At 37.9% G+C, this 21,376-nt stretch overlaps 1 protein-coding gene across 1 annotated transcript in view; it reads left to right on the forward strand.

Annotated features, from left to right (window-relative positions):
- Window positions 1–21,376, forward strand: part of IPO5 (importin 5) — a 39,546-nt gene that overhangs the window by 11,473 nt on the left and 6,697 nt on the right. The window contains exons 5-19 of the mRNA XM_081214430.1: window positions 575–671; window positions 890–994; window positions 3,335–3,457; window positions 3,544–3,664; window positions 5,454–5,541; window positions 7,400–7,506; window positions 12,593–12,717; window positions 12,809–12,898; window positions 12,983–13,156; window positions 14,901–15,119; window positions 16,208–16,291; window positions 17,709–17,841; window positions 17,930–18,051; window positions 19,508–19,604; window positions 20,786–20,958. Of these exons, the coding sequence (XP_081070556.1) occupies window positions 575–671; window positions 890–994; window positions 3,335–3,457; window positions 3,544–3,664; window positions 5,454–5,541; window positions 7,400–7,506; window positions 12,593–12,717; window positions 12,809–12,898; window positions 12,983–13,156; window positions 14,901–15,119; window positions 16,208–16,291; window positions 17,709–17,841; window positions 17,930–18,051; window positions 19,508–19,604; window positions 20,786–20,958 (1,858 nt within the window). The remainder of the gene's footprint in view (window positions 1–574; window positions 672–889; window positions 995–3,334; window positions 3,458–3,543; window positions 3,665–5,453; window positions 5,542–7,399; window positions 7,507–12,592; window positions 12,718–12,808; window positions 12,899–12,982; window positions 13,157–14,900; window positions 15,120–16,207; window positions 16,292–17,708; window positions 17,842–17,929; window positions 18,052–19,507; window positions 19,605–20,785; window positions 20,959–21,376) is intronic.

Genomic DNA, 21,376 nt, shown 5'->3' on the forward strand with positions numbered 1-21,376 from the left:
ATGGGTGTGCACCTGGGTCGCCTCTACTGCCAGTCTGATTCCACTGTGTTTGTTTTCTGTGCACCTGACCCCAAGATAGGATTGCTTGGAAAATGGGTAGATGAAGTCCAGCCTTAAGGATTAATGTAAACTTTTAAGTCAGTTAGGCACGTAATTAGATGTTCTAGCTGACACCTTACTAAGATATAATGTAGATTTTTTTTAAATAAATGTATTTATTTTATTTATTTTTGGCTGCGTTTGGTCTTCATTACTGTGCACGAACTTTCTCTAGTTGTGGCGAGTGGGGGCTACTCTCTGTTGCGGTGCGCGGGCTTCTTATTGCAGTGGCTTCTCTTGTTGTGGAGCACAGGCTCTAGGCGAGCGGGCTTCAGTAGTTGTGGCTCGCAGGCTCTAGAGCCCAGGCTCAGTAGTTGTGGCACATGGGCTTAGTTGCTCCGCGGCATGTGGGATCTTCCCGGACCGGGGCTCAAACCCATGTCCCCTGCACTGGCAGGCAGATTCTTAACCACTGCGCCACCAGGGAAGCCCCTATAATGTAGTTTTTAAAGGATGCCTTGGATCATTTTTTCAGGAACTTTCCTGGAATTTTTGGAAATCAACAGCAGCACTATTTAGACGTCATCAAACGGATGTTAGTTCAGTGTATGCAAGATCAGGAACATCCATCGGTAAATAATTTCAATTCCATTAATATTAACACCTAATTTAATATAGCACCTAACTTGTGAAAGAAATCTATGTGTTTGGAGATCGTCTTTGCTTTTATACTTTAAAATATAACTACTAGTTTTACTGATAAAGAAAATTTTTATCTTGAGTAAGAAAACTTGAACTTGCATCTATTAAGAATTTCTCATGTTTGACATTTTTACTCTCTTCATTTTAGATCAGGACATTATCTGCTAGAGCTACCGCTGCATTTATACTTGCAAACGAACATAATGTTGCCCTCTTCAAACATTTTGCAGACTTGTTACCTGGATTCTTACAGGTAAGAAAACAGTTTAGAATAGGTGATAATTATATCCTTACTGGTTTTTTGTTGCTTACATTCTCATCAGAGTTCTGTAATGCATTCATTTATTCAATAAATATTTGTTGCCTACTATGTGCCAGCTGGGGATACAGCAGTGAACAAAACACACAAATCTCTGTCCCCATTGAGTTAATGTCTTTTGTCTTTGACAGACCTTTGGTCTCTTAGTTTCAGATTTTTTCTATAAGGCAAATGATATGAGCAATTTATGCTTATTATTGAATATGTAATCACATAGGTTATTTCCATTAGAACAACCAAATAACCTATGAAATGTAATGCCCATTTTTACATAAGGAGAAACTAAGGAGGAGAGGGTAAGAAACTTGCCCGAGGTCACAGTGTTGCTAAGTGGTGAAATCATGCACAATTGAAACCCAAATTTGACTGCAGTCCTTACTGTTAAATACAGGGCTTGTAACAGTTTGTCTTATAAAGTAAGTAGTTTATGGTTAGTTGACATTATTGGATTCCATTATTTTAAGGACATCTGCCTCAATTGGAAAGTAAAGTAAGCTTGGGTGAGTTAGAGTAGTTATGCTCAACCTTGTCAGTCCTCAAACCCCCTTTTATGACAAGTAATTTATAACTTTCCATAGTCTTTCTTAAAATGAAATGCATAGTAACAATTCATGTACACATACAAGTTTTTAAAATATCAATGTATGGCCTTAAGTGGATACAAAGAAGAAATAGAAAGTAATGTCTAATAAAATGGCATGCTTTTCCACATATAAATGCTAGGGCCTGACCACAAAAAGACACAGTAGACTGGGTGATTTCTAAGTGATCTATACAAATGCAGTAGCTAAAAATGTGGACTGATACAGAGGTATCATCAGCGGTTCAAACACCATGATTTCTGTTGCTGTTGGTGATTTGAACTGGTGATTTCCAGAAATGGTGAAGTTCTGGACAAAACAAAATATGTATTCCTTCTCAATTTATACAGTATTTACATTTTGCGGGGGGTGGAGACATCATGGTACATTAAAACCAGGCAAAAAATAATTTGTGAGTTAGGTTCTAGGTTCAGATCATTATAAATGAGTTTTTCATTTATGTAAGTATCTGGCATAATCATGCAAGATGCATGATAAGAAAGTCAGATGAGTTCTTCATAAGCATTTGTGTCACAGATGTAGGACATATAGTACCCCTGGCATTTGCATTTCCTCAATCTGTGACAACCAAGAAGCATCTCCTGAGAGGAATAGTGCCCCTGCTGAGGACCAGGTTAGCGAGGAATTAGGGGAGCTAAAGCTAAAGGTTCATATGTGATAGAGTTATTACCAGAACTTAGTAGAAACTTTTTTCCCCGTGCTATTAAGCTGAAAAGATAGTTTAGGTCAATGACAAAACATTAACTGATGAAACATTCTATTGTTTCAGTAGTTTATTATCTACAAGGTTTTTTTTAAATTTTATTTATTTATTTTTGGCTGCGTTGGGTCTTCGTTGCTGGGTGCGGGCTTTCTCTAGTTGCAGCGAGCGGCGGCTACTCTTCATTGTGGTGTGCAGGCTTCTCATTGTGGTGGCTTCTCGTTGCAGAGCACAGGCTCTAGGCACGTGGGCTTCAGTAGTTGTGGCACACAGGCTCAGTAGTTGTGGCTCACGGGCTTAGTTACTTCACGGCATGTGGGATCTTCCCGGACCAGGGCTCGAACCCACCTCCCCTGCATTGGCAGGTGGATTCTTAACCACTGCACCACCAGGGAAGTCCCTTATCTACAAGTTTTGAGTTACACACTATTTAAGTCTAATTTCAGATTTTTCTTCCTCTGAATTTAGAATAAAATAAAATGTTAGCCAGAACTTTTCGGAGTTGTGACTCTGAAATAGGCAAAGGTAGATACAAAATGCATACTTAAATTCCACAGTGACCAAACTTGACATCAAAGAGAAATAAATCGGGTAATATTGGACACTTTAAATGTATCATAGGATCTAGTATTATATGTGTGGGTATTGGACAGACAAAGAAAAAGGGATTCCTTCTGGTTATGAAAAAATTCTTTGCCAGTCTTAAGTGTTGTTGTGGTTATAGTTGCACTGATTTTAATTTTTACTTAGGTTTAAATCTTTATGTGTTTCTAGTTAACATTAGGCAAAAGAAAAATATATATGTGGTTGTAGGTGGAATATCTGCATAATGTTGATTGCTAAGTTATTACTCAGTGAAAAATAATACTAGTATTTCTTTGTTGTCTGCCTCTTGATGTTCTGGCCAGTGAGGCATCATAAAGTGACTCTTGAACACAGACTTTATTTTTTTATTTATTTCGCCTTTTCTAGGCTGTAAATGACTCATGCTACCAGAATGATGATTCGGTCCTAAAATCCCTTGTTGAGATTGCGGACACTGTTCCAAAGTATTTACGTCCTCATTTGGAAGCAACTTTACAGCTAAGTCTGAAGGTAAATTAAATACTTAGGTAAATGTTCTGTTTCTTATTTTCCGTGAATAAACTACTAAATGTATACAAATATGTCTTTTTTTGTAGTTGTGTGGAGACACCAGCCTCAATAATATGCAACGCCAGCTTGCCCTTGAAGTAATTGTGACCCTCTCTGAGACTGCAGCTGCTATGTTAAGAAAACATACCAATATTGTTGCACAGACTAGTAAGTCACAAGTGTTTAAGTAGTTGGTGTTGCGGTGGCAAAATTGTTGGATAAGTTTGCTGAGAGTTGTGCAAGTCCACAGATTTTATTGGTAGAAGGAATGTCCTTTCAAACTCAGGTGACTCTGGGGAAATGCACTTATACATTCTTAACTGCATGGGCCCAACATCATGGCCATGCTACAGCACCCTGAAACCTCAGAATAGCAGGCATGACTTATAATACCTGGAAGTAAATTGAAAGATGTACAGGACCTCTATGGGGAAAATTGGATGACGCATTGAAAGACTAATAGGAGAAGCAAATATTAGTACTCCTCAAATTAACCTAAAAATTCAATATAATTTTAGCCAGAATCACAATAGAGTTGGTCATGATAAGATTGATTCTAAAATTTGTGTGGAAGAACATAGGGCCTGGAGTAGCCAAGACAATTTTGATGAATAAAGTACAGATCTTGCCTATCAGCTATGACGATTTAGAGTTTATTGATGGTGCAGGTAATAGATGAGTTGGATAGAACGAAAGGGTCCAGGAGCAGATCCACTCACATGGAGACAGAATGGACTTAAAAAGATAATTAATCAAAGGTCATTGGCACAGCTGGTTATTTCTATGGGAAAAACATATCCCAACTTGAAATATCCTATGAAACCCAATTTTCGGTTGATTAAACGTGAAATAATAGATACATTTTATAAGTAAAGCTTTTAATAGCAGAAAGTGATTTTTTTTAAGACTTGAGTCAGAAACCATAGATGCAAACATTACTAAATTTGTACTAAGACAATTTTTTGACCATCAGGTACATCATAAGTGAAATTAAAAGATAAGCCACAGACTGAGAGAAAGTAGTTCATTGCACACAATCAACAAAGTTTTGGTGTCCAGAAAACAGAAGCTGGGAACAGGAAGTTTGCAATAGAGGAATCTGAAATAGCTGTTAAACACTGCTCAGTCTCCATAAATACAAACGTAATTAATTGTCAAATACTAACTGTCAGAAAGTTTGACAATATCAAGTGTCGATGAAGGGTGTGGAGCAGAGAGAACTCACAGGAGCGCTTCACACCTTGCGCAGTATACAGACAGGCCTCCTTTGACCTTCCCATAGGAATCAAGTCTATGCCGCCGCTATGGAGAGCAGTTCAGTGGGTTTTAGTAATATTAAAGATACTTGTAACAATTCCATGCCCTGAACTCACACTTGTCAAGGAGATATGTATAAGAATCTCATCAAAGCAAATTTTGTAATAGGAAAAAAATTAAGAACAACTAAAATGTCCACCAACAGAATAGTGTGTTTCTATAATAAAATGCTATGAAGTAATGCAGATGGAATCCATGTGTGTTGAGAAAAAAGCAAATTGCCAAAGGATATATATAGTGATACCATTTATTATATAAAAGTAAAATCTTGGAGTAGTACTATATGTTATACATAGAGAAAACTATAGTTCAAGTGTAAAAACAGTTTGGTAATGAGAAACGTTGATTTTATTATGGTGCTTGCTTCTGGTGAGGGAGGAAGAGGATGTAACAGGATTTGGAATATTTGACTTTTATCCTTAATGATACTTCTTAAAAAGAACAAGATCTAAAGCCAGTGTGGTAAAAAAGGTAAAAATGTAACAAACCAGATTTGGGGAGAACAGGCAAATAATTTTTTTGTTTTACTCTTAGAAGCAAAGCAAATCCTTTGATTTTTACTTCTTAAAGTTGTTAGTACATGGTGATATTGACAAAATAAAGAGACAGTTTTCGAGTATGAAATAATTATTTTCTTTAGTTCCTCAGATGTTAGCCATGATGGTTGACCTTGAAGAGGATGAGGACTGGGCAAATGCGGATGAACTAGAAGATGATGATTTTGACAGGTAAATCACACAGACCAAAAACCGTGAAGCTTCCTTGACAGGATAGAGCAAGTTCAGGTGACAGTGAGAGCTTAGGATTACAAGGCCTGTCTCTTCCCCACACTGTATTCCATCAATCCGAAGTTAAACTTTTAAGTTTGGAATATCGGACATTTAGGTTTTCTCTGTTGTGTGTTTTTCTGTACCAAATTTTGTAAATACTTATCTTTAATAAAGTAGCTATCTTTATTACCCTGACTCTAAATTTTCTTCAAGAATTTTTAATAGTATCTTCTAAAATATATATAAAGAAGCTTTATTGTGATAAATGCCTTTATATGCATAGACCTTACCTTAGAATAGTTTTCAGCAAATCCCCTGTATTTTCCCCAAATAATGCAATTTATGTTTAGCATAGAGAGGAGGCAGTGATGGTGAGATGCAACACTGGGCGACAGTAACACTGAACTTACTGTGTTACTTGTTTCAACTTCGTAGGTACCCATGAATACAGGTTCCTGTGGAAAAGTCAGTCAGAATTTATATTCACTGTGAAGTAGTGATAATGGCTCCTTACGTATATGACACATAGCACTTCATAGCAGCTATTTTAATTGGATTCTTTCAGTGGTCCTAAAGGGTATAGTATCATATTATAGATGCAGAAGTGGAGAGGGAGGATTGAGTGATTTGTCCAGGGTTGTCTAGCCAGTCAGTAGACTGGGCTTAATACCACTTCTCTCAGTCTTCCCAGTGAATCATACTGCCTTACCTCCTTTTCTTAAAAAGAACTGAAATTATTTCCCCAGAAGACTGGTAGTTGGTGTAAGCTACTATAACAGATATTAGATAGAATTAGACATTCGATTTACAGAATATATGGTGTCTTTTTGAAACTTAATCCTGTTATTAAAAATGACTGACTTTTGGCCTAAATACTCTTTAGAAGTATGAAAATAATCCTTGACTGGAAACGATCAAATAGAGCTGAAGAGAAGACTGGGCTCCAATCAGGTTTTCTTGCCCTGTTTCAGTTACTGTTATGTGCTGCTACCTGGCTTAATTTGCCCTGTAAAAGGCACTTAAATTTATATGGTGTATGAAGCTATTTTTTTTTTCTGGACTGGGTGAATAAGATTTTATCTGTGAGTAAATAGGGCGTAAATATATTTTCAAGGTCAGTTTAAGTCTAAGAACCTGTTCTGAAGGTCATAGTTTCATCTTTCTGGTCTTGCCTTCACACAGAACAGTTAAAGATTATGCACATGACAAACTCACTGCTTATCTTGCAGTTCTAAAACAGAATAAATGTGCAAAGGCTTTTATGCCCAAATTTTTCTTCAGTTTTCAGGGGGAAAAACTAGAATTGACTTTCACCAATGCATAGTTTTTTGCAATGCAAATTGCACCCCTTAAAGATGAATAAGCTCACAGTGAGGAAAAAATCACATGCAGGCTCAGTACCTTTTTCAGTTTTCTATGTTCTCCCCACTAATAAGTTTGAAGAATATATTTCCAGGAAATGAGATACACAGGGCTCTCCTAAACACTCTGCTTACCCCTCTGAGTCTTGAAAGTGTCAGAAGCTAAGTTTTAACCAGTGAGTGGTGTGTGGGGGGAGAGTAGGAAAAGGCTTGAAAGATCAGATTCAGACATAAGACTTTTAAACCTCAATGAGACATGATAAAAATTTTATCCCCTGTCTTTTTTAAACTCTAGGGTTTTTAACCCACAGCTTCACTACATATATTAGAAAGACCACTTGAATTAATTCTTCTTCAGTCTCAGTTTAATAACATGTTTAGAAATATGTCCGTGCAGTGTCCTATTCTTGTGTATTTTGCTTATGTCACGATTATATCATTTTGTTTGTGTGTAGCAATGCGGTTGCTGGTGAGAGTGCTTTAGACCGAATGGCTTGTGGACTTGGTGGAAAGCTTGTCCTACCGATGATCAAGGAACATATTATGCAGATGCTTCAGAATCGTAAGCTGTTATCTCTTTCAAATGCTAGAATAGTGGAGTGTGGCTTTCCAAATCTTAAACTCTAACAAATGCTTAGACTGTGTCTAAAAGGCAGTCTTTGCCTTTTTATGTTCTATGTTTAACCTAATTCTCATATTGATAAAATCCTATTCAGTCATCTTTAGAACCACTCAGTCTTACAGTAAAGAATATTTTTTCCTCAATACTGCAAATATTATTCAATTCTCCTTCCCCAGAATGGGCTTCGGTATATGGGAAAAAATTAAAAATTCTAAGGAAAATTGACAGATTTACTCCCTAGCCAGAAATATCTAAATTTGAATTTAAGTAAAACACCATTATTTGAATGTTTATGAAGTATGCATGTATTTGATTCACAGTCTTCCTTCATCTAATATCTTTTATTTTTTTTTTAAATACCTACTTCTAGAGGAGAAGCTACTTCTATATTTCTCCTTTTATATTCTTAGCAAATATTTGGTCATTTGTTAGCCTTGTACCTGTAATTTGTATCAGTAACAAAAGTTGTTGTTTTTGTCCTTTTAATTACAAAGTTAATATGCTTGACTTTTTTAAAAAATTCAGATACAGAAATGTATGAACTGAAAGTCCCTTAACTTAGATTCAGGGGTGGCCACTGTTAACAGTCCTCTGAGACTTGAGTCTCTGACCTCATTTATGCACATGTACAGTTGTGTTTAATGTGAATATAGCATTACAGATCCCATGCTTCCGCTCCACAGTGTATCATATCACCACACGATGGCTTCCCTTTCGTTTAACAGCCACATAGCATTCCACAATTCCCCATTAAACCATAATAGTTCTGTTGATAACAAATAATGCTACTGCATACACTCTTCTACAGAAATCCTGGCTTACATGTATGGACATGTGTATCTATAGCATGTATTAGAAGAGACAGACTTGAGGGTCCAACCATTGATTTGGGATCTTAAAGTAGTGAAATGGAATCACAGAATATCAGCTTCACATGAAAGTGAATTTTTGAGAACTCCATCCCTTAGCATTTACCTAGGTCCTCCTTATCCTGTAAGATTCTTATTTATCCTAAGAAGGTGTGGTCCAAAGCCGTTATCCCTTTTTAATGATGTGATTTTACATCTGGGTCTTGAGTAATAGTTTTTCCTTTTTTTACTCCCTAAATTTTGAGGGATTTTCCCCAAATGGATAGAGACAGTCAACATCACAGGTTGCTCAACCTATAAAAGCTACTAGACAAAAAAAAAAAAAAAAAAAAAAAAAAAAAAAGCTACTAGACAGAATCTAGCTTTTCCATTTTTAAGATGAAGAAAGTAAAGCCCAGAGACATGAAAGGTTACACAAGGTCACCCAGCTATCAGTGTTTCACCACTGCTTAATGCCATTCTTCAAATATGTTGTGGACCTGCTTGTGATTTGTAGTTAAAGAATTTAAGTTCCTGCTACACCATAACTAGCTGGCTGCAGAAGCCTTCACATGTATGGCAATGAACTCTTAATAAAGATTTGTTACTGTTACTTTGAGCAAGTCTGGACCTTTGTTTCCTTGTCTGTTAAAAAATTTTAAAAAAAGAGGAAAGTGATGCTTGCCCTATACCCAGGTTTGGAGTTAGGATCCAAAGGTGTATTTAATACTTCATGTGAAAAGGGCTTTAAAAACAATGCATATTTTCTAGTAACTTACTGTATACCCCACTTTATTTTAAAAATAGTTTTATTGTTTTTTCTTTAAATAGTAAACACCAATTTTTAAAATTTTTTTATTTATTTTATTTATTTATTTTTGGCTGCATTGGGCCTTCGTTGCTGCACGCGGGCTTTCTCTAGTTGTGGTGAGTGGGGGCTACTCGTCGTTGAGGTATGTGGGCTTCTTATCGCGGTGGCTTCTCTTGTTGCAGAGCACGGGCTCTAGGTGCGCGGGCTCAGTAGTTGTGGCTCACGGGCTCCAGAGCGCAGGCTCAGTAGTTGTGGTGCACGGGCTTAGTTGCTCCGTGACATGTGGGATCTTCCCGGACCAGGCCTTCAACCTGGGTCCTCTGCATTGGCAGGCAAATTCTTTTTTTTTTCTTTCTTTTCAGCATCTTTATTAGAGTATAATTGCTTTACAATGGTGTGTCAGTTTCTGCTTTATAACGAAGTGAATCAGTTATACATATACATATGTTCCCATATCTCTTCCCTCTTGCATCTCCCTCCCACCCTCCCTATCCCACCCCTCTTGGTGGTCACAAAGCACCGAGCTGATCTCCCTGTGTTATGTGGCTGCTTCCCACTAGCTATCTATTTTACGTTTGGTAGTGTATATATGTCCATGCCACTCTCTCACTTTGTCCCAGCTTACCCTTCCCCCTCCCCGTATCCTCAAGTCCATTCTCTAGTAGGTCTGCGTCTTTATTTCTGTCTTGCCCCTAGGTTCTTCATGACCATTTCTTTGTTTGTTTTTTAGATTCCATATATATATGTTAGCATATGGTATTTGTTTTTCTCTTTCTGACTTACTTCACTCTGTATGACAGGCTCTAGGTCCATCCACCTCACTACAAATAACTCAATTTCATTCCTTTTTATGGCTGAGTAATATTCCATTGTATATATGTGCCACATCTTCTTTATCCACTCATCTGTTGATGGACACTTAGGTTGCTTCCATGTCCTGGCTATTGTAAATAGAGCTGCAGTGAACATTTTGGTACATGACTCCTTTTGAATTATGGTTTTCTCAGGGTATATGCCCAGTAGTGGGATTGCTGGGTGGTATGGTAGTTCTATTTTTAGTTTTCTAAGGAACCTCCATACTGTTCTCCATAGTGGCTGTATCAATTTACGTTCCCACCAACAGTGCAAGAGGGTTCCCTTTTCTCCACACCCTCTCCAGCATTTATTGTTTGTAGATTTTTTGATGATGGCCATTCTGACTGGTGTAAGATGATATCTCATTGTAGTTTTGATTTGCATTACTCTAATGATTAATGATGTTGAGCATTCTTTCATGTGTTTGTTGGCAATCTGTATGTCTTCTTTGGAGAAATGTCTATTTAGGTCTTCTGCCCATTTTTGGATTGGGTTGTTTGGTTTTTTGATATTGAGCTGCATGAGTTGCTTGTATGTTTTGGAGATTAATCCTTTGTCCATTGCTTCATTTGCAAATATTTTCTCCCATTCTGACAGTTGTCTTTTAGTCTTGTTTATGGTTTCCTTTGCTGTGCAAAAGCTTTTAAGTTTCATTAGGTCCCATGTGTTTATTTTTGTCTTTATTTCCATTTCTCTAGGAGGTGGGTCAAAAAGGATCTTGCTGTGATTTATGTCATAGAGTGTTCTGCCTATGTTTTTCTCTAAGAGTTTGATGGTGTCTGGCCTTACATTTAGGTCTTGGCAGGGGGATTCTTAACCACTACGCCACCAGGGAAGCCCCCGGGTTTTTTTTTAATCTTAAAATTCAGAGGAAAACCATTTTCAAATCCCAGTACCATCCCATTACATTTGCTGAACATACTTCTAGGAACTCTGCACATTGAGAATATATGAGACATAACTTTAAAATATCTGAACTAAATATAGACATCTTTCTATTTCAATATTTATGCATTAAAATCTTTTTCTTTACTATTTATTTTTGTGTGTTTTTTAAATTTAATTTAATTTGTTTGTTTGTTTGCTTGCACCGAGTCTTAGTTGTGGCTTGCTGGCTCTTTAGTCACTGCCGGCAGACACCTTAGTTGTGGCATGCGAACTCTTAGTTGCGGCATGCGAACTCTTAGTTGCGGCATGCGAACTCTTAGTTGCGGCATGCACGTGAGATCTAGTTCCCTGACCAGGGAAGTCCCTTGTGTGCTTTTTAACTGAGTTATAACTGACATAACATTATATTGGTTTCAGATGTGTAGCGTAATGATTCAGTATTTGTATACACTGCAAAATGATCATGACAATAAGTCTATTTACTCTTCTTTAAAATAATGTGCCCAGGGCTACAGTGGTTGAGAGTCCGCCTGCCGATGCAGGGGACACAGGTTCGTGCCCCGGTCCGGGAAGATCCCACATGCCGCGGAGCCGCTGGGCCCGTGGGCCATGGCCGCTGAGCCTGCGCGTCCGGAGCCTGTGCTCCACAACAGGAGAGGCCACAGCAGTGAGAGGCCCGTGTACCGCCAAAAAAATAAATAAATAAATAAATAAATAAAATAATGTGTCCAGTATGCAAAGATGAGTATCAGATATTAGTTTCTTAGGATTATTATTCCTCAGTTGAGAAATTTGACTTAATGGTGTATTGAGTAATTGAAATACAGTTAAAGCATATATATAATAATGTTATAAATAATAATAATAAAGTTTTAATGTTTAACAGAAAAAATTAGCAATTTTTCAGAGGAATGAGTTACAACAGACTTCATCTTTACATGGGTTTTGGGCTCCCCAAAGGAAAGGGAAAACTTAAGTCTAATGTCTAATTTAGGATTTTTCTACAACTTAGTTAACCCTTATACCAGCAGTTCTCAAACTTTCATTCTCATGATCCTTTTACACTGAGGATCCCAGGGTGCTTTTGTTTTGGGTTTTTTGTTTTTGTTCTTTTGATCTGAACATTTGCTCCCCTTTATAATATGGTGAGAGCATTTTTTTTTATTGGAGTATAGTTGATTTACGATGTTGTGTTAGTTTCAGGTGTACAGCAAAGTGAATCAGTTATACATATACATATATCTACCTTTTTTTAGATTCTTTTGCCATATAGGTCATTACAGAGTGTTGAGCAGAGTTCCCTGTGCTATACATATACAGTAAGTTCTCATTGGTTATCTATTTCATATATAGTAGTGTCAATCCCAATCTCCCAATTTATTCCTCCCTCTACCACCATATTGCCTTTTAACTTTCAGAGTAGAAGTGCTTGTGTGACATAACCACTGTGACAATGAAGTAATCCAGTCAGTCACTTTTTCTATTTTTCTGGTTAATAAACATGTATAAAAGTATTTTGTTACTCTTTTCCAAATAAGGAGAACTTCCTTATACTTCTGACTACCAGAATGACACGTTTGTAGTATCTAATTGCTGTTCCTTCCTGTGTAATTCTGTTCTGTAGCTGACTGGAAGTATCGGCATGCAGGATTAATGGCCTTATCTGCCATTGGGGAAGGATGCCACCAGCAAATGGAAGGAATTCTAAATGAGATAGTAAACTTTGTTTTGCTTTTTCTTCAAGATCCTGTAAGTACCAGTAAATATTTGATTCATAATTATTGCCTTAGTTTCACATGGGACCCTATTGCCTTTACTAATACAAAGGCACCTATTCCAGCATCCCAGAGTGAGGTATGCAGCCTGTAATGCCGTGGGACAGATGGCTACAGATTTTGCACCTGGTTTCCAAAAGAAATTCCATGAGAAGGTAAGTAATGAGTCTGCAGACACTCAAACTCTAAGAAGAGGGATGGCGTTTGAAAATGTCTGTGTGTGTGACTTCATTTCACAGGTGATTGCAGCTCTGCTGCAGACCATGGAAGACCAGGGCAATCAGCGTGTGCAGGCCCATGCCGCCGCCGCTCTCATTAACTTCACTGAAGACTGTCCCAAGTCACTACTTATTCCATATTTAGATAATTTGGTGAAACATCTGCATTCCATCATGGTCCTTAAACTTCAAGAGGTAAGTTTCGAGATCTTTAAGCTCCCTATTTATAAAGATTAATTTAATTTGATAGGTGAGACCTGGAGAAAGAGGGACTTTTCAGAATGGCCATAAAGAATAGAAAGTTAGGAGGAAGACATTCCAGGCTGTTCTAGGTAGTATAATTCAGGCTTGACCAGAGAATGGGCCGCTCAATATTAGACTTGGGAAAGATATGGACTAAAGGTTAGGTAAAAGCAGCATGTGAATTGCCTGGAAAACAAGCCAGAGTTATCTTTGAACTCTGTAAATTATTTATGTAAATTTGGAATTACATAAATTAATTGCTGCAAGAAACCATGAAAACGTGATTATAGGAAATTAGCACAGTAGCAACATGAGGCATAAACATAAATGGGGAAGATTTAAGGCAAGACCATCATACGATTATTGTTCAGCGAGTTTGGATGGTAATAGTGGAAATTGGAAGGAAGAGTGATTCTGAAAGATGCTTCTCAAGAAGCATTAGCAGTTTCTGCCAGTTTGAATTTAAAAAGATGAAAGAGAAAGAAGCAAAAAGTGTTGACCACTCTCCTAACCTGGGTGAGAGAAATAGAGAACATGTAAAAAAGAATGTCCTTTTTGTTTTAAATATGTTGAATTCTTAAAATAAGGCCTGGCCATCCAAATAGAAGACAGTTTATAGTTTCAGCTTAAGTAAGAGGCAACCTAAAAACAAGTGAATGATGTCAGTGTAGCATCATGAGAGAGAGAAGATTCAGGTAAGAAAGGCAAAGATTGAAGCCCAGTTTGTTGTCAAATATAATGAAAATAAACTTCTACTCTAAAGTGAAATGAATGAAAAGGACATGCAAAATAAAAGCCGTTTAACTATTGTATTCAGCAGACATAAAGTTACTGTCAAATTGCTATATTAATACTCAGTTTCTATGCTTTAGTTCATGATGAACTGGTAACAGTTGGTAAACCACACTGTGCCTAGCACTGGTCTAAAGGAGAACAGGGAGGAAGAGAGGAAACAATGTCTCAGAAGGCAAAGAAGGGAGTTTAAAGCAAAGGATGGGTGCTCAGTGTCCAGTGACGGCAAACTAAGAACATGATATAGGAACGCGTGTATCTGAAAACAGACAGAGGTAGACAAGTCGAAGGCAGATCGGTGAGGTTAGTTAAATCAGGAATTGATGGATCAGACGTGACATTACTAGTAGATTTGGGTAAAGGGCCGAAGTGCGAAGGGTGCCTCTGTATAATCCCCCCTCCCCTCATGGGTCCAATATGTGAGATACAGACTGAAGGAGGGAGTTGCTAAGATGGGCTGGGGAGGAGGGTAAAGTATGTGAGCAAGAGCAATGCAAAGAGGGAGTAGCCAAGGAAGAAAGACATTCCAGTGAGACCAGAGGCCAGTCATGACGTTACACACAGAGCAGATGCTGAGATACAAAAGAACGGAGTAAGCTGACCTTTAAAAGGTGTGTTGGGGCTTGTGGTCCAAGGAGAAAGAGATCTGCCGAGAGCGGCTGTGGTTGACAAGCGGCGTGAGGAGCATCTGGAGCAGTCCAGGAGCACTGTGTTAAGGAGAGAACATCACACATAAATATAAGGAGTTCAGCGCCGTTCTTACATTTGCTGTAAGACCTACAACCTCCAGTGTGGCTGCCAGAGGGTGGGCTCAGCGTGTGGTTTCAGAAAAGCCCTCGGGAACTTTCAGGGAGTGTTTCTTCCATGTTCTCATTTGTGTGCTTGTTGCGTGTCTTCCTTCTAGTTGATTCAGAAAGGCACCAAGTTAGTTTTGGAACAAGTTGTGACGTCTATTGCATCAGTTGCAGATACTGCAGAAGAAAAATTTGTCCCTTACTATGACTTATTTATGCCATCACTGAAGCACATCGTTGAGAATGCAGTTCAAAAGGAACTCAGACTTCTCAGAGGAAAAACTATTGAATGCATCAGCCTCATTGGTCTGGCTGTTGGGAAGGAAAAAGTACGTGATTTGTAATGTAGTACGTCAAATTTTTTGTTTGAATTTGGCTACGGAGGCATTGAGGGTACCAGAGGGTTTTTTCCTTCTGATAAATGGTTTTCTGGATACTTGTTTTTTTCCATCATCTTACTCTCATATTACCTTTAATTTTATGTATAAATAAATTGTTGCCTCCATTTTTTCATCGCTAATATTAAGGTTTCTTATTAACTCAGTTATGCTCATGAAACCTTCTCTTATGGGTACAGTCTGTCTCCATGGAGGCCTGTGGAATTCAAGACCCATATGTTTAGTTTCACCCACTTGAACATGTGCTTGGGAACATTCCAGTTGCTTTTCTGTTAATCCAAAAAGCATTGAGTGTCCCTAGAGAAATTTATATGCATATAATTCTTCAGAAAATAATTAACAAGGACGATGGGCCAGTGTGTTTTTCTTCCTGGCTGACGTCTCAGACCTGTCAAAGCTGATTCAGAACAAGCTCCTCTGTCATCAGCCCCTCAGGTTCTGATTCTCAGAGCTTTCAATATAGAACCTTTCTGTCTGATTTCCTCCAAAACCAGCATTATTATCTTATAAACTGTTTTCTGTGAGACACTGAGAAACTAACCAATAAAACATTTTTATGTTCTGTTCTCTGCATTTTGGCTTTCAAACTATTTTTGAAACAGTTTATAGAATGGAGATTGCCAGAACTACGCAGAGAGTTAAATGAAAATCATATAGTTCTATGGAGCAACCCAAAATTGTCTTTCTGGATTTGGATTCTCTTTTTATTGCTGGAAATACATAAGCCATGGACCAAAACTTGATGCCACTAGAACTGTCTTTATACTGCAATTCATTTTGACCTTCACTGGAAAATGTATTTTTCTAGAAAAAGCACTAAGTCCATTGCAATATAGATGAACATTTTTCTATATAGTACTTTTATCTGAGGGGTTATAACCCATGTGGGAAATGTAATAGATTTGGGGGGGAAGTTTTATTATTACACAAGAAACAAAAATTGGGTAGCAGTAGTGCCTCTCTGATGCGATATACATGAGTAACATTAGTGTCTTTTTTCCCCAAATATTTCCTTCCAGTTCATGCAAGATGCATCAGATGTGATGCAGCTGTTATTGAAGACGCAGACAGACTTCAATGATATGGAAGATGATGACCCTCAGGTAAAGCAGCCCTCACATGCGCTTGCATCCTTTTGGTCGATAGCTCAGGGTTAAATGTATTAAAAAAAGAAATCGAGTAATAGGTTTTTTGCGATAATATCAACCCGTGGTTTCAGAGACATTCTTCACTGGTTTTCCTTCTACTTGGCACACCATTTTTTCCTCGGTCCATTCCAGGCTGCTCCTCTTCTGACTAGTTTTTGGTTCCGTTGGGGTTCTGTCGTGCCAGGCTCTCTTATCTCTTCACTCTCCTTGAGCAGTGTCATCCATAGGCACGGCTTCCGTTTTCCTTCATATGGTTGTGACTTCAGGTCTGTCGCTCAATTCAGGGTTCATTTGTCCGGCCCCTTAGTAGACATCACCATGTGGATGTCTCCTGGCCCTTTGCATGCCAGATGACTTCCCTCCCCTGTCAAAAGCAAAAGAAATACAGAAACCCAGCAGTTTTAGAGCATGTCATCCTCTTTTCTCTGCCTGTGAACAAGCCCTCGTTGAGCTTAGAAAGAACCCTCCCCACTCAGCCTGGCTAACTTCTGCGTGTAGTTCACGGCTGGTACCAGTCTCAGTGGTGGGTACTGAGGACCCTGTAGTAAGAACGTCGTGAATGTCTGTCACGATCTTAATGGTAGTCACAGTGCTTACTGTACCATGAGCATTCAATCAGTCATCGTTGGCTTAAACTTTAACTTTACACAGCCACTCTGTAATAGTTTTCCATACTTAAAAATGCTTTTTCCAAACACTTAAAAATTTGTTTTGTTTTGTTTTCTAAATTAGGAGTGGGGAGTGCGTTTGCACATGCAGGCATGTGAAATAGACAAATATATAGATGGATGCTGGAGGGTAAAAATCACTTTTGGGTCCATGGGGATGAATTAGAACCAGATTCTCTGTAGGTAGATTAAGTCTTTGTAAACACAGTAGTAGTAGAAGAGGTGTCTTAAATGTGGACAACCCCTTACACAGAAAACTTAAACAGCTAGGAGAAAGGGATATTTAGTGTTTAATGAATGGAACTTTAGGCAGTAGGCAAAGTCAGGTAAGTTCCTGCCTTCAAGAAAATTAGTGCTTAGGGGTTGATATGTTTAAGTGGGCTTTGTTAAATGATTCAGACGCTGTTAGAGGAAACTATATATTTTGAAATATGTAGTTTCTTGAAAATAGGAAAAGATAAGACAGGGTCCTGGGCTCTTTTGCCTCAGCTGTTGTCTGTATCCTAGTGTAGAAGTTCACAGTGATTTTCCATGGTTTCTGAACATTTTAAGTATGTGACCTTAGAAAATGCACTTATTGCTTAAAGAGCCATGAATGTAAAAACACCGTTTCCATGAAACGGGGAAGGGGCTTTCTTTATGTCTTATTTATCCATTTTTTATTAAAAATCAGTTTTAATTTAATTTTAAATTTTTCTCCCCAGATCTCTTACATGATCTCAGCATGGGCCAGAATGTGCAAAATCCTTGGAAAAGAATTTCAGCAGTACCTTCCAGTGGTTATGGGACCTTTAATGAAGACAGCTTCAATTAAGCCTGAAGTAGCCCTTTTAGATAGTAGGTGTTTTCATGAGGACATGGCAGTTGTAGAATTTCTCTTTGTTATCATTTTTTAACATGAATTTGCTTGCTTCTTTGTTAATAGCCCAAGACATGGAGAACATGAGTGATGATGATGGTTGGGAATTTGTGAACCTTGGAGATCAGCAAAGTTTTGGTATTAAAACTGCAGGACTGGAAGAAAAGTCAACTGCTTGTCAGATGCTGGTAATTATAATGTTTACTGAACTTTGTTTTACAATTTCTCATAATGAATACATATAATGTATATGTATATATTTCATTATATATATACTTAGGTATATTATATGTATGTATTTCATAGGAGTGCTTTTCACGGATGCTGAAGAAGTTATTTTGAAGGGCCAGGAATGTATTCTTTAATAAATAAAATATAGAAACCTTTAGACCCAACATTTCCACTTATGGATTTCCATCCTAAAGAAATGTGGATAAAACCTTTCATTACCAGTGCTGTTTTTAACAACAACAACAACAACAAAAATGAATAGCCCAAATAACTATTGTTAGGAAGATGACCAGTAATTACTGTGCCTTGGAGTATTACACAGCCATTACAAAGCTACCTGAGGGGGAAGGATTTTTGCCTGTTTTGTGTTTAGTGTATAGTAAGTGGCTAAGGAATATTTTTGAATGAACAGAAATCTGCTCACAGTATTAAAGATGAAGTTGGTATGATTTCATTGTATTTAAAAAATAGACATGGTAGGAAAATCAAAATGTTTACGGTGATTATTTCTTGTGGTATTATGGGGTCTATGTATGTTCTCTTTGGGTTTCCTTTTTTAAACCTTCACGAGCATGTGTTGTAGACAGCGAGAGTTTTTGTTTTTGTTTTTTTACAAATAGAGTTAAGAGATTTTGGTAACATTGTAAATCAACTAAACTTCAATAAAAAAGTATTTTAAAAAGAGATTATGGTGTATTACAAATCTAGCAGCTAAGTAAGCCTAAATAAAAGTTAATGGCTTAAATTTTATTTTGTATTAGTAAAGTATTGTGTTTTCTAATTCATTTAAACATATTTCTTGAACTTATCCTTGTCAGTACTTAATTACCTATAATTTATAAACAATTTGGATTTTCTGTAGTATCGCTCAACTTGAGAACAAATGTAAATGTAACATCTTCTACAAAATTACCAGCTCTTTTCATGTAGTGAAAGAGAATAAAGAAACAATTATTTTAAGAACAATTTTTTCTGTTTCACTGTTGAAATGATGCTTTTAAAATTCAGAATAGCATAGGCCTGTTTGCTGCAGATTTACAGAAGTGATGTGCTGTGATTACATTTTCAGTTTTTTTTAATTTTAGGTTGCCTTAATTAAGTGGCCTCTTTTGTTTGAAGTATTTTCAGAGTGCTGAAACATTTGCTAAATTCTCCCCCCCACAAGATAAGATATGAAGTATTCCCCCCTTCGAATGACAGTACATACTTCAGTCGCTTCATGGTCCTTTCCCATCTTACAATTCCCTTTAGTTAAAAGACTAATTTCACAGTCCTGCATACAGCTCTGAATGTAGTTAGCTCTAGTTAGGATATAACATTCTGTGGTCCTCATGGTTTTGCAGTTTGTTAATAAATATTAATACATCAGAATTAACATGGGTCCTGTTTTCTCTTCAAATACTTTGGTTTCAGGTTTGCTATGCTAAGGAATTAAAAGAAGGCTTTGTGGAGTACACGGAACAGGTTGTGAAACTCATGGTGCCTCTACTGAAATTTTATTTCCATGATGATATCCTATAACTTGAACAGAAGGCATTTCTAGACTGACTTAAATTGTAGGCTGTTGAAGTATTAGACTTTGTGCTAACTGAAGTAAGCATACATCACCAGTATTCTGTTTGCACTGACAGTGGTTTCAGGTTATAAACTTGGTTCCTTGCAAGTGCCTTTGTTTCACTTGTGCCAAAAACATGAAAAAGAAAATGTCAGCTATCCTCTAGTTGACAGTTCTCTGTGGAGCACTGAAGAGCTTTAAGGTTTGTTATTTTATTAGCAAATGTTTTTGGTTGTGTATAATTGCTGCTTTTCCCAAATACCTTTTGGTGATGTTAAGCAAGACCTTTTAACACGTTAGAGACCATCTTATAGTACTTAACTTTCTATATAGCTCGTTTCAAATGTGGATAATACCTCTGGAGAGAAATGTCTCATAGTAAATCTGTGTGAAACAGTTTTCCTCCTCAATGTAATTGTAGTTGTAATTAACATATATAGGTAGGTTTTTATGCCATTTCGTGCACGCACACACACTTTCGTAAATGGGTTAAAAAAAAATGACAGCCCAATGGAATGGTAGAGCCTGGACCCAAACCCAGATCTGTCTGGCTCCAGAGCCACTTGGTTGTAGTTCTTCATGCAGTATCCTGCAGCGGCATCCTTTACAGAAGGTGGCTTTTGCCCAGCAGACTTCCCATAATGCCTGAAGACAGAACAGAAGTATTTTTAAGAGGAAGTCCCAAGACCTTATTTTAGAAATTGTGTTAGATAGGGAGAGGTACCTCATCTTTATCGAAAATTGAAGAGGCTGATTCAGGAAGAGATCCTCAGTAGTTTTCTTTAGTAAAGTCATTGCTTCAGTTGCATTTGTTAGAAACATGCATTACCTCAAATGTGGGGATAGGTACATTCTGAGACATACTGTGAGAGTCCCAGGTCCTCCCTCAGTCATTTTTACGTTTAGGGGTTACATTTGAGCCTTCATTCCTGTTCTGTTGTAGGTGACGGAAAAGACAGGAGGTGTGTCTTGGGGACAGGGGGACTTCTGTTTTTATACCCAGGTTATATTTAACACAAGCTCTTGGAGAGTGGTCTTGGATAAACAGAAGTTGCCTAGCGCTCCATGATCTTCAGGGTGGTGACTACACTAACTGTAACCTAAGGGCAGTGGGTACGTTTCCTTAACGATAACACGTGTCCGAGTGGCAGCGGCAGAATCCATGCCTCTTCTCCTGGACTGTGCGAGAGTCCGTGGTCCTGAGTACCTCACACAGATGTGGCATTTTATGTGTGATGCTCTGATCAAGGCCATCGGCACAGAACCAGATTCAGATGTCCTCTCAGAAATAATGCACTCTTTTGCAAAGGTAAGTATTTTTCTCTTCAGAAATATGTATAAGATTGTGTGTTCATTTATTAGTCTTGCTAAATAAATGGGATTTTTTTTTATGCTGTAACAGAAAATTTTCTTTTTCTATCAAAAATGTTTAATATTGGGGCTTCCCTGGTGGCGCAGTGGTTGAGAGTCCGCCTGCCGATGCAGGGGACGCGGGTTCGTGCCCTGGTCCGGGAGGATCCCACGTGCCGCGGAGCGGCTGGGCCCGTGAGCCATGGCCGCTGAGCCTGCGCGTCCGGAGCCTGTGCTCCGCAACGGGAGAGGCCACAACAGTGAGAGGCCCGCGTACCACCAAAAAAAAAAAAATGTTTAATATTTTGGTGCTTTCACTCTTTTTGTTTTTCTTTCAAGAGTAGCTCTTGTATTCTGGTCTTCATTAGTTTCCATCA

The sequence above is a fragment of the Mesoplodon bidens genome, assembly GCF_964165515.1.
Source record: "Mesoplodon bidens genome assembly, chromosome: 17".
Taxonomy (NCBI): Eukaryota; Metazoa; Chordata; class Mammalia; order Artiodactyla; family Ziphiidae; genus Mesoplodon; species Mesoplodon bidens.